The 13,409-nt window shown below is 33.8% G+C and overlaps 1 protein-coding gene across 2 annotated transcripts in view; it reads left to right on the top strand.

Annotated features, from left to right (window-relative positions):
* LOC111049786 (phospholipid-transporting ATPase IA) overlaps positions 1-12,812 on the top strand; it is a 45,634-nt gene extending 32,822 nt beyond the window's left edge. Inside the window, exons 13-18 of one of the 2 annotated variants that reach the window (XM_039424896.1) lie at positions 1,579-1,779; positions 3,646-3,804; positions 5,084-5,269; positions 8,360-8,617; positions 11,580-11,698; positions 12,622-12,812. In XM_039424896.1, coding sequence (XP_039280830.1) covers positions 1,579-1,779; positions 3,646-3,804; positions 5,084-5,269; positions 8,360-8,617; positions 11,580-11,698; positions 12,622-12,760 — 1,062 coding nt within the window. In that variant the 3' untranslated portion in view covers positions 12,761-12,812. Of the gene's footprint in view, positions 1-1,578; positions 1,780-3,645; positions 3,805-5,083; positions 5,270-6,050; positions 6,237-8,359; positions 8,618-11,579; positions 11,699-12,621 lie in introns of both variants that reach the window. The other variant, XM_039424895.1, reaches the window with a different exon arrangement.
* The last annotated feature ends 597 nt before the right edge of the window (positions 12,813-13,409 follow it).

Below are 13,409 nucleotides of genomic sequence, written 5' to 3'. Positions count from 1 at the left end.
GTTGTAATTTTTTTTTATGTCTGCAAAATGAAGTAATGATCTCGTTGTCACAGTCAGTGAGTAAATTCATTTATTGAAAAAATTTGACTGCTAGTCTTTCTTCTTGATAGCAAATAGTGATTTAATAATAGTCCAGGCAATGAATGCTCAAAAAAGGGTATAGAGGGAAATGTTTGGAAGACAATTTTTGACTCCACAGTTCTGTTCAGGGTAGTAAGGAGGTAAACGTATCAAAAGTCCCCACCCCTACTCCCTTTGCTAAGGGGGTAGGGGTGATTTAAAGGTACCACTTTTTGGTTTCTCACATAAAGCGCAAAAACTATGTATCCTAAGGACTTGAATGTCATATAATAAATTAAAGCTTACATAATGTCCTACAATATTCATCCCACAACTTTTTTATATCTCCTCTAGTTTTTGAGATATCCGCTCTTGAAGGTGTGACATATTAAAAAAAAAACAAGTTTGCCACCATTTTTTTCTATTTTTGATCTTATAACTTTTTAAAAATCGACGGGAAAAATCCACAACGATTATTAGCTTATAAGGCATTAAATTCTCTCCAATTTGATGTATAATTTGACGCTTTTACGAATTTCCCTACACCTTTTGCAACAGCTTTAGTGTTGAGTGTGAAATCTCCATTTTTGTAACAATAGACCAATTGACAAAGGAATTAGGAGGGAATGTTTTAAATAAATTTTTTTACTTTGCAGCTTTGTTGAGACTAGTTGGGTGGAGAACATTATCAAAAGTAACCATTCCTAACTCATGTGCTAAGGGGATGAGGGTGGTTTAAAAGTTGCGTTTTCCAGCATTTTGCTCCGAAGCTCATATCTTGAAAACAATGCGTTCAACAGACATAACTTACTATTGAAAAATGAAGCTTGATAAATTCTCTACACTTTTTGTTCAGTGGAATTTTGTGATAATCCCAAGAGTTCCTGACATATTCGCCCTTGAAGGTGTTCAATTGTTGAAATAACAGGTTTTTATCCAATGTTCTGTTCTTTCAGGGCTTATAACTCTCCAACAATGAATCATAAAAACTTATGCTTACCGTAGGTTTGTAGAGCATTGAATTCCCTCTGAAATGATGTATTATTTCACTATTTCAAGTTTTCCTTTCATTGTTATAGCAGCTTCAATGTAGGGGGTGAAATTTTCATTACGGCAACAAGTGTCAAATTAGCGGTTCCACACCTTCAACAGAGGGGATAAAGTTGGGCACTTTTGCTGTGCTCACCTACTAACTAGTCCAAATAAAGCTGCAAAGTCAAAAATTGTGTCACAGACACCCCTTTCAAATGTCATTGTCTAACGATCAATTGTTGCAGCAATGAAAATTTCACACCCTACATTGAAGCTGCTATAACAATGCAAATCGAGTATTATGTCTATATTTAGAAATTTGAACTTATTTATATCATAACAGAACGTATTGGAAGCAACAGATGATACATCTTTACATTAAAGATGATTCATATTTACATTATTTGTAGGCATTGTGTGAAAATTGTGACATGTATGCGACATGGCTCTTATGTTGATTTATGAAGTAAATACTGTAATTTTCAGAGCTTGAGAGAGTCGATAGCGCGACACTGCAACGACCTGGGTGACGCCCTGGGTCGCAACAACAACAGCCTGGGTCTGGTCGTCGACGGCCATTCGCTCAAGTTCGCACTGTCACACGAACTACGTCGCGACTTCCTGCAGCTCTGCCTGTCCTGTCGGTCGGTCATATGCTGTCGAGTGTCGCCCATACAGAAAGCCGAGGTACGATCTGACGATCATTCAAACGTTCTATACAGAGTGTCCCACGAAAGGTGTAAGGCTCAACTCACATTTACGCGACTCAGGTCGATAAGAGACTCGACTCTAGTCGAGAGCATGTGTTTAACAAAAGAAAATTGAACTTACGTTCTAGCGTTATAAATAAATACCAGTAGCAGTAAAATAACATGGTGAATCATATTAAACTAAAGAGTTCTACAATAATATTGAGCTAGAAAAATTATGAAATCATTAGAATCAGCTATAGGAGACTCACGAATGACGCATCATCACGCCTGAACTACTGGACTGATTAACTTGAAATTTTGCATATTGATTCTTGATTTACCAAGGATGGTTATAGGCCTATTTTAAATTCTTTAAGATTTTAGTAGGTCAAGTTTTCAGTTGGTCAAGCTTTTAATTAGACCCTTGTGGAGCACGGGTTACCTGCTAGTTTACAATAAGATTCATATAAATTTTTCTTTTGACTATTTTGAACTTTTTATGAGCGCTCAAAGTAGATTAAAAATACATTCGTCGTAGAGTTTCAATGTCAAATTAAAAACAGTTTGAATTCTCATAAAACGATGAAATTAGTTTCAATGAATGGGTGCTTTTATAGTCTGATTGACTATTTTGACTATTGTAATGAAGTTAGACCCCAGTCAGGGACTAACTGACTAAATATGAATATTTCAAGAAATATTAGTTTCTTGTATTTTGCAAGCACCTTGACATGTCTGACCTACCAGACCTAATGTACATTTATCTATCCATCCCTAAACTTGATACAACTCCAATGACATTTTGTTGTTATAATTAGTAAAATCCGCTTACCAATTATGGCGAAGAAGCACTTTTAATACTTGAAGTACTGTTTTTATTGAGTCGAACAAAATACAACTTATTCTCATTAATCCTCTACTTCAACACTTTTGTTTCTTAACCATCATTGTTTTTTCTAGCTGTGGCATTATTTTTCTCTTTTAGTAAGGAATTTTTTAAGCCGCGTTTACACCAAAGTTATTAACAAAATGTTAATAACTTAATCCTTATAGATTCTATTAGATTGAACGGAACTTGATGAACACATATGATCATCATGTGTATGATAAGTTATGTTCAATCCAATAGAATCTATAAGGATTAAGTTATTAACATTTTGTTAATAACTTTGGTGCAAACACAGCTTTAGCTATCCTATACTATTAAACGAGCAATTCATGTTTATATGTTAAGATGTTTAAATGCTTATATATCTGTATGTGACCGGATCTCGAAAACGGCTCTAACGATTCTCACGAAATTTGGAAGAAAGTAGGTTCATGATATAAAAATTCGATTGCACTAGGTCTCAACCCTGGGATAACTCGCTGAAGTCCTAAAAAACTAAACTGAAGTCCTAACTCGCTAAATAAGTCCTTGGAAAAACAGCTGGAAATTTTGTCGTCTGTTGATGATGGAAGTGAGTGAGCGAGTGCATGTGTGCAGAACTGAGACAAAATTATGACTCAGCTGTTGAACTTTTGTAATCATTCAATCAGTGCCGGTTGTACAAGAGCCGGTTGAATTTTAAAGCTGATTAATTCCAGTAGAACCGATCTGATAAGCTATATTTTTGAAATGGTCTTCTCTGATTTGGATTAAAATTTAACATGCTTTTGTGAGAGGAATTTTTGCAACCCTCTGGGAATTAGTCTCAATCCACTGAGATTAGATAGAACCTTTCTGTATGAACTATAAATATATTATAATTTCTTCTTTTGTAATCAATTTTATATGCTTTTGTACTCCAGAGCGGAGCTCGGTTCCCCGATACTTGATATGATATCACATTGAATCCTCTTGAATCTCTATTATTTTCAGGTGGTAGATTTAGTTACTACAAATACGAAATCGGTCACTCTGGCAATTGGTGATGGAGCCAACGATGTTGCAATGATTCAAAAGGCGCATGTCGGCGTGGGGATTTCAGGCGTTGAAGGATTGCAAGCAGCATGTGCGTCCGACTATTCTATTGCACAAGTAAGTTATATCATAGACAAAAGATTCACAAGAGATTGCAATCTATTGCTGTTTCATTCAAATGTGTATTTCCGCGCAATTGATTATCATTTCGCATCTACATGTTGACCCAATGAAGGCCAATGTCGACCAGCGCCAGTGTGTTGATGAGTGGTTTGCCAGTGCTGGCCTAGATGTGGACTAGACATTACCGCGCTGGGCCAGCATACTGAGTCAGCGACTGTGGCAACATATGGACTAGGCATTACAGTATTTCCATCTCCATTTTTGAAAGATACACACATTGTGTGCTTTTAAATTATTTTCACTTCAAAATACTAATCAGTATTTTTAAATGTGGTTATTTCACTTATAAATAATATATTCCCAACTAGTAGACTTGTTAAAGTGAAACGTTGATTGTATGATTATAAGCTGATCTCTGGGAAAATTATGGAACTCTGAAATTTTGAATGTTATTATGATTAAAAATTATGAAATTCTGATTGCAAGGAAAGTGAAACCAAGTGAAATTTATCGGCAATTTTGCGATGTTTATGGACAAAGTGCGATGAGTGATTCAATGGTGAGAAGATGGGTCCGAGTAGTACGGTTTATAGCTCGTGTTTACAAATTTTGTGCAAAGGAAAGCGCGTTCCAGATTGTAATGTTTCTGATAAGGAAGGAAGATATCACTATATGAGTAGTGGGACTTTTGAATAAAGGAAATGAAACTTTAAAAATCAATAATTTTACCTGTTAATTTCAGAAATATATACTGAGAATGTTTTTCAAAAACATTGATCTAGGAATTTTGTGATGATTGAAATTTAATAAAAATTTATTAAGATTGTGAAAATCTTTCATAATTGTTTTGTGAACTTCGTGGTTGCTTTAAGGTTTCATCTTGAATTGGATGAATAATTATTCATTCTACTCATTTTACTAGCAACAATAATGCTCTTATAAGATATGCACCATCTGTCTGATGAAATCTAGAAGAATACCTTTTGTTGTAAGTGAAAGTAAGCTTTTATATTCATTCACAATTGATTTTATTAATGGATATATTAATCCATCTAATTATTAACTTTGAACAGTCAACTATTTCAATAATTTCTGTCAACAATGTTGAGTCAACTTTTGTTCTATGTAATAGCACATAACCATTATCATTTCTAACAAAAGTACTCTAATAATAATAAAAATAATATTTTTAGTTCAAATCATCGTTTCTAATAAAAAATATACTATTTTCAGTTCATATAATCATTTCTTACAAAAAATATTCTATTTTCAGTTCAGATTCCTGCTAAAGCTGTTATTTGTTCATGGCTCTTGGAACTACACTCGAATGTGCAAGGTGATATTGTACAGTTTCTACAAGAACATTTGTCTCTACGTCATGGAACTGTGGTTTGCTATTTATTCTGGTTTTTCGGGCCAAATTCTCTTTGAAAGATGGACGATTGGATTTTATAATGTGGTGAGTATACAGAATTCCATATATTAGAAAAATTCTGTAATATCGCATAAAATTCTCACTTGTATGTAAGATAATCTTGATAAATTTTTAAAAAATATCGGGGACCTAGCTTCGCTCTGGAGTACGAAATCACAGAAAATTTATTACGAAAATGGAGATATTTATAGATAATACAGAAAGGTACTATCTACTCACAGTAGATTGGGATTAAGATTCCCAGTGGAATGCAAAAGTCTCTCTCACAAAGGCCCGGTTGCACAAAATCCTGATTAATTTTACGTGAACCAATTCAGAGAAGACCATTTTAAAAAGACGGCTTCTCTGATTGGTTCTCCTGGAATTAATCAGGATTAAAATTCAACCGGCTTTTGTGCATCCGGCACTAAGTACCCTAAGATGATTGCAATAGTTCAACAGCTGAGTCATAGTTTTCTCTCAGTCCCACACACATGCACTCGCTCACTCACTTCCATTATCGACATAGAATGAAATTATCAGCTGTTATTCCAAGGATGAATAATTATTATCATTTTTTGTCCTTCAGGAAGTTTTCCCAGGGATAAGACCTAGTGTAATAGAATTTTTATATAATAAACCTACTATGTTCCAAATTTCGTGAAAATCGTTAGAGCCGTTTTCGAGATCCGTTGGACATATATAAATACATACAGTAATTGCTCGCCTAATATAATAGGATATTATTGACTCACCATTCATGGAAAAAAAATATACTATTTTCAGTTCATATAATCATTTCTAACAAATGATATTCAATTTTCAGTTCAGATTCCTGCTGAAGTTGCTATTTGTTCATGGCTCTTGGAACTACACCCGAATGTGCAAAGTGATATTGTACAGTTTCTACAAGAACATTTGTCTCTACGTCATGGAACTGTGGTTTGCTATTTATTCTGGTTTCTCGGGCCAAATTCTCTTTGAAAGGTGGACGATTGGATTTTATAATGTGGTAAGTTTTTGTTTAATGTGTTTTATTTTTATTCTCAGTGTAAGTTTGTAGATACAAACTGTATTTTTGTGTATATTAATGAAAATATAAATTCAATTCAATTCTGGAATATCACATAAAATTCCCACTTGTATGTAAGATAGCAGATAAATCAAAAATATAATAGGGGTATTCACAATGTTGGAGTTAGCTGGCTAAGTCGAGCTATTCGCTATCTCCAGCGATTTGCTAAGTCTGTGTTAACTCAATGCTATAGTGGTACGTTAGAAAAAAATTAACATACGTGATGGCAGATAGCGCAGGTTTGAGTCCGCTACCTCTTTTAAAACGGCAGCCATATGTTTATTATCTTACTTTTTCAAACCTTAGACCTGTTATAGAATAGACACGCCCCATTGTATATTCATTCTGAAAGTCGATGAAGCCAACATCTACTGCCATATCGCTCCATCGTGACGTCAGCATCGGATAGAAAACTTTTCTGTAGAGTTTGTTTACATCGTTTTCCATAGCAGATTGTCTATTTCAGTGGGAGCGCAGCGGGAGTTTACCATTTCTACAAATAATAATTTACTTTCATCTGAAATAGACACAACTAACAGTTTTCTATGCGATGATGACGTCACGATAGGGCAATAAGGCAGTAGATGTTGGCTTCAGAAGCTAGACTTTCCAGCGTGTCTATTCTATAACTGGTCTAAGTTTCAAACTAACTTCAAGTTACACAAATTATCCGCTTGAATCGCTACTGCAGTTAGCTAATAGCAGATGGTTTTTTTAGATGGGGCGTTCACAATCCAGAGTTATCAGATAGCACTTTAGCTGGCTAAAACAACATTGTGAATACCCCTCTTGTATGAAGATAATCATGATAAATTGAAAAAAAATATTGACTCACCATTCACGGAAACAAAATATTTATTCGCAGGTCTACAACTAATCGATACTTGGTAATGTCAAATAAGACATTGGTGACTTCATTCTCCTATTTATTCCACAAACTCTCTATTACGATCAAAGTTCAACAATTTGAGATAAAAATTTGTATTCCAGTTCTCACATTCTCCAAATTGTATTGATCATAAACACATTTTAAAATCAAACCATATTTGAAAGAATAAGACTTTGATATTGTCAATACCACTTTTATTTAACAATATCAAAGTATTCTTCTTTCAATTATGGAGAAATACCGCAACATCTCATACCATACAATCAAATTATTCAAACCATATTGTTCTCCAGTTTAGCACCTTCCACACAGACTTCTGTAAGAAAAAGGATCATCATTAATAGTAACTTAGTTCAGGGATGACAAATTCTTTTACTCAGGGCCACTTCAATAATTTAACTGAAAGCGGGGGTCGCACACAAATTTAAAGGCGAATTTAGGCTTTTAAATGTATGAACAATATCGCAATGGAAATACTTCTGTTTCAATATATGATAAAAACTGAAAGAAAAACTCAATTATGAGAACATTGAGGACGGGCACATTGATTCACCAGTTCATTGAAATTTGTTGACTTGATAAACTTCATGGTGGAAAATATGCTCTCACAAAGCTCTCACATGCTTCCGAACATTGAAACAATTTTTCGATACAAGTCTTATTATTTATTTATTTATTTATTTATTTATTTATAATTTTTACAAAGTAGCACTGATTGGGAGAGAAAAACTGAGGATTCTCCTTGTACTATTTCTCTCCTAAATTTAGATAACATTTTAAATGTCCGAAATAGGGTTATGGTTTCACTTTCCTAAAATTTAGTCCATTTTCACTAAAAAACAACGAAAACTAAGAATTTTAAATTTTGTCGGTTAAAAAAGTATGATTCGTGTTTTCTACTGATTCTCGTATAATTATGAAACTGTACTACTGAAAATGATTAGGTTATTAAAATATTGAATTCGAACATAACTCGGATTTTTTTTCAAAAATTGCATTTATATGTTTTCAAAATATCAATTTTTTTAAATAATCTTGAAATTCGTTTATGGCCGCAATGCGGCCGCGGGCCATCAGTTGGCCATCCTCGATTTAGTTCATAGTAAATTCATTATAATACTGTAACAAGAATTTTCAGATTTTTAGTAGTTTGTTAATTTTTCTTTTCTAGATATTTACTAGTGCCACTCCATTCGCCATCGGTCTTTTTGACAAAGTGTGTTCAGCTGAAACAATGATGAGGTATCCGAAGCTCTACTCGCACGGTCTCACCAAGTTCGATGTCAAAGTATTCTGGGTGTGGATATTCAATTCGCTGTATCATTCTGTCCTTCTCTACTGGCTCACCATGTACATGGCAAAGCACGATGTGGTCTGGAGTAATGGAAAAGAAGGAGGATATCTCATGCTTGGCAATATGGTCTATACAGTAAGTTACTTAATTGTTATTTATCATATTTTTGAAAAATAAGATTCATTGAGCCATATGTATAAAGTTGAGCATTTGCTTATACTTCTAAAATATGGAGCATTTGCTTCATTTTCTATGAATAAACGTCAGCAAAACCTTTTGCCCATGCTCATCAAAAAAATAGTTTGAGCATTTGCTCAAAAGTAAAAGCTTATACCATAGAGAAACAATAGCGTAAGTAGATATCCCAAGGTATAGGGAGTTTATGTCGTAACTTTTACTGTTATCTCAAGCCGATTACTGTCGATTATTGTCGATTTTCACTGTTTTGTTGGGGTGAGAGTGTATGAACGGTACAATATGAGAGACTACCAGTGTCACACAGCTTCAAGGGAAAGAACTACGTGGACTATCGGCTTGAGATAACAGTAGAAGTTACGACATAAACTCCCTATACCTTGGGATATCTACTTACGCTATTGTTTTTCTGTGCTTATACTCAAAATTGTATGAATAAACTAGAGCATTTGCTCAACTTTTGAAGCAAATACTTCCAAAAAGGTGAGTGTAGTCTAGAGCAGCTTATCACCTTTTGCTCATAGTAAAATGGTTCAACTAATTTGTATGAGGAAGAGGAAACTATACCAGATACGATCACAACCAATAGTTGAGAACTATAAAACTCTTTTTAGATTCAACCATGATAATTTATATATCACCATTATTCCTACAAAAGAATAAATACAAAAAATAGAGAACTGAATCAAAAAATCAGAGAACCTGATATAAAGATAGCCATCACAAAATAGGAAATAGGAATTTAAGAAGATGAGAGAGTGGACGATTATAAGAAGACTATTGATATTATAAGAATAAGCTGAAGATTATTATAGAGATGACATTTTTTCACGCTATCATTTCAAAATTTTAAACTCAACTAACCTAAAACTCAATTCATAAATAGAAAACAGAGCAGGCGACGCAAACACAAGCGGTGCCTTCTACTTGCATATTTAGCGCTTCCGTGAGCTATAAAAACAAAGTAAGGCCACAAAGGTGAATCAGCTGATGAAAAATCTTTAAAATGCGTGAGCATTTGCTCCAGAGTTCAGTAGCACAAGGTAAGAGTATAAGGTAAAGCTTATTCATATAAAAATGAGCAAATGCTTATGCTTCTACCTAATGCTCATGAGCAAAACCTTATTCTCCATGCTCATGCTCATGAGCATATGCTTTGGTTATATTCATATGGCTTATTGTTTTGCTGTTATAAAGAATCAATCATGATGGAACCGGGTTGGTCTAGGGCTAAGGAGCGTTACAAACTTCGTTCTGCTAGCACCGCCAGGTTTGTGGGTTCGAATCCCACATTTGGACATTTGATCACCTCATCAAATCACCCTGGCACTTCCTATTACCCACGCAGAAGCAGAAAGGTCGTGTGGGCATCATCCTCAATAAAAATATATTCAAGGATTAGGATTAGTTTAGAATGTCAACATGAGATGTCCACTACTGTATATCATATATAATGTATACCACTCAAGCTGTATATCATTTGGGTACATTAGATAAAGCAAGAATGAACAGGTTTTCATCCAGATTATACAATTCTCTGGTACAATATTACAATTTGGTTAGGCAGAATATCGCATTCCCGTATATCATACGGTGATGTATAGCCAAACACAATGGCCCATATGAATAAAACCAGAGCAAATGCTTATGAGCAAGAGCATGGAGCATAAGGTTTTGCTCATGAGCAAAAGGTAGAAGCAAAAGCATTTGCTCATTTTTATATGAATAAGCTTTACCGAACTCTGGAGCGAATGCTCACGTATTTTAAAGACTTTTCGTCAGCTTATTCGCTTTTGTTTCCTTAATTTGTTTTTATAGCTCACGGAAGCGCTAAATATGCAAGTAAGGTGCACCGCTTGTGTTTGCGTCGTCTGCTCTGTTTTCTATTTATGAATAGAGTTTCAGGTTAGTTGAGTTTATAATTTTGAAATAATAGCGTGAAAAAATGTCATCCCTATAATAATCTTCAGCATATTCTTATATTACCAATAGCCTTCTTATAATCGTCTACACTCTCATCTTCTTAAATGCCTATTTCCTATTTTGTGATGGCTATCTTTATAACAGGTAGCTATCTTTTGTATTTATTCTTTTGTAGGGATAATGGTGATATATATCATGGTTGAATCTAAAAAGAGTTTTATAGTTCTCAACTTTTGGTTGTGATCGTATCTGGTATAGTTTCCTCTTCCTCATACGAATTAGTTGAGCCATTTTACTATGAGCAAAAGGTGATAAGCTGCTCTAGACTACTCACCTTTTTTGAAGCATTTGCTTCAAAAGTTGAGCAAATGTTCTAGTTTATTCATACAATTTTGAGCAAAAGCTTTTACTTTTGAGCAAATGCTCAAACTATTTTTTGATGAGCATGAGCAAAAGGTTTTGCTCACGTTTATTCATAGAAAATGAAGCAAATGCTCCTCATTTTAGAAGTATAAGCAAATGCTCAACTTCATTCATATGGGCCATTAACAAATCAAAACACCAACGTGTATTGAGATGCAAGCTTTCTGCTTCTTAACTATTAAAACATTTGAATAATACAAGCATTTTGCACCATTTGAAAGCAAAAACTTAACCCCTTAACCTACCCTTTCACCTTTCAAACCCTTGGTTTCTTCATGTTCTTGGATCGTGTTTATACTTTATAGTTTGGCTATAAGTCAGCTTGTCAATTTCGGGGATGAGGTACTTTGATTTTATAAAATTTGAGGTTTTAGAATATGTCCTGTTTTTTTTAAATGTCTCAAAAAATCGAGTAGTATTACGGTATTATCTACAATGAAAACGTATATATTAGAATATCTCAGTAAATAACTATAATAAAACTTTCTATAAATGTGCTTTGTTAATAGCTTACATTGTGATTCAATATTAATGATGTGTTTGTTGTATATTTTAGTATACAGTGGTGACAGTGTGCATCAAAGCTGGATTACATATGAATTTCTGGACGTGGTTGACTTATGCAGCGATCGTCGGATCTGTTCTTATGTGGTTTCTATGCATTTTAGCGTACAGGTATATACAGTAATTTACATTAATTTTGTAAAATTTTATGTAGAAACGTAAAATTGGGTAGCATCTCAGAAAATAAATTGTTCAGGAGGAAGTAAATTTAAATTTTTCAAAAAATTGAAACTAAAAATGATTCAGCATTTCAGAAAATAAACTGTTCAGGAGGGAGGTGTTCTGTATTTACTCATTTAACATTTCTAGTTCCTCAAGATTTTCAATCACATTAAATGTCATTGTTATGAGTATCTTAATACTACTTAATGAATTGTCACTTAAACTAACATATGAAATAAGAGAGATTATTGTACTCCACTTACACAAAGAATTGGCTTATACGTGTAAGGGATAGGAAATTCACGATTGACGCATCATCACGTCTGAACTACAGGACTGATTTACATGAAATTTTACATATTGATTGTTAATTTACCGAGAATGGACTGATTAACTTGAAATTTTTCATATTGATTGTTAATTTACCGAGGATGGTTATAGACCTATTTTAAATTCTTCAAGATTTTAGTAAGTTAAGTTTTTAGTTTGTCGCTTCAAAATAGACACTTGCAGAACATGGGTTACCTGCTAGTATGTAATAAATAGGAGTGATTTGCAAAAGAACCAAAACTTCACTTTTCCGGCATTTCCAACAAAATTTTCTTACACATTTTAGGGACCTACGAATTACATTTTATTCAACATCAATCAATTTTCTTGATAAGTTGGAGTTATTAAATTTGAGTTGGAGGAAAGCTTCAACAGATGGTATTTGTGTGGTTTATTCTTAGTCCAGTCAGCAAAAGATTATAGAGGGAAAAGTTTGTAGGTCAAGATTTTGGTTTGTCAAGTTTTTAATTATACCCTTGCTGAACACGTGTTACCTGCTAGTATGTAATACTAGTATGTAATAAATATGTGTTTTGTTGCAGTCATGTCTACCCGCTAGTGCCAGTGGGTCAAGTTATGTTGGGCATGGACAGAATGGTGTTCACGTCGGGAGTCTTCTGGGTTGGAATGATACTTGTTCCATTCACTGTGCTTATCCTTGACGTTGCTGTTTTAGCGTGAGTAACGACAATTGTTCAACATCAATTCAATAATTTAATAATTATTTTAATTTGTTGAATCATCGATTTAATTAATAATATCGGGGCACCGAGCTTCGCTCGTTATTTATTTATTGATAAACAGATCACAATTTTCTAAACGATTGGGGTAGGACAAACAGGCACAGCCCAAAACTGCTGTTTCTTCCCCGAATTTTGATTTATACACTATAAATATTCCAAAAAGTAGGTTATGTTCCATACACTTGAATTCAGGTCCAATTTTTAGTCCAAACACTTGAAAACAGAAAAGCTCTAATCTAGATTGTTTACAAACCAAATTGAATAACAAAATAACACTTACTGATCACTTAAAACTGTGAAATAATGATAAACTTTGAAAATTATGATATACTCTTATTTAGAATGTTATACCATGTAATGTCAACAAATCAGATTATTTTGATCAAATCGATTACAATTTCTAGATTAATATTTCTCGTGAATAAGCTGATTGATTGCAAATAGTTGAACAGCTGAACATAATTCTGTTTCTCTTCCACACAGGCACTCACATCTTCTGTTATCGACAAACGACGAAATTATCATCTGTTTTTCCAATGATGGATAATTATTATCCTTTTCATGTCCCTTAGCAAGTTTTCCCAGGG

Source organism: Nilaparvata lugens, chromosome 3 (assembly GCF_014356525.2).
Source record: "Nilaparvata lugens isolate BPH chromosome 3, ASM1435652v1, whole genome shotgun sequence".
Taxonomy (NCBI): Eukaryota; Metazoa; Arthropoda; class Insecta; order Hemiptera; family Delphacidae; genus Nilaparvata; species Nilaparvata lugens.
The sequence above is the reverse complement of the archived record's forward strand: the minus strand, read 5'-3'. Positions and strand labels throughout refer to the sequence as shown.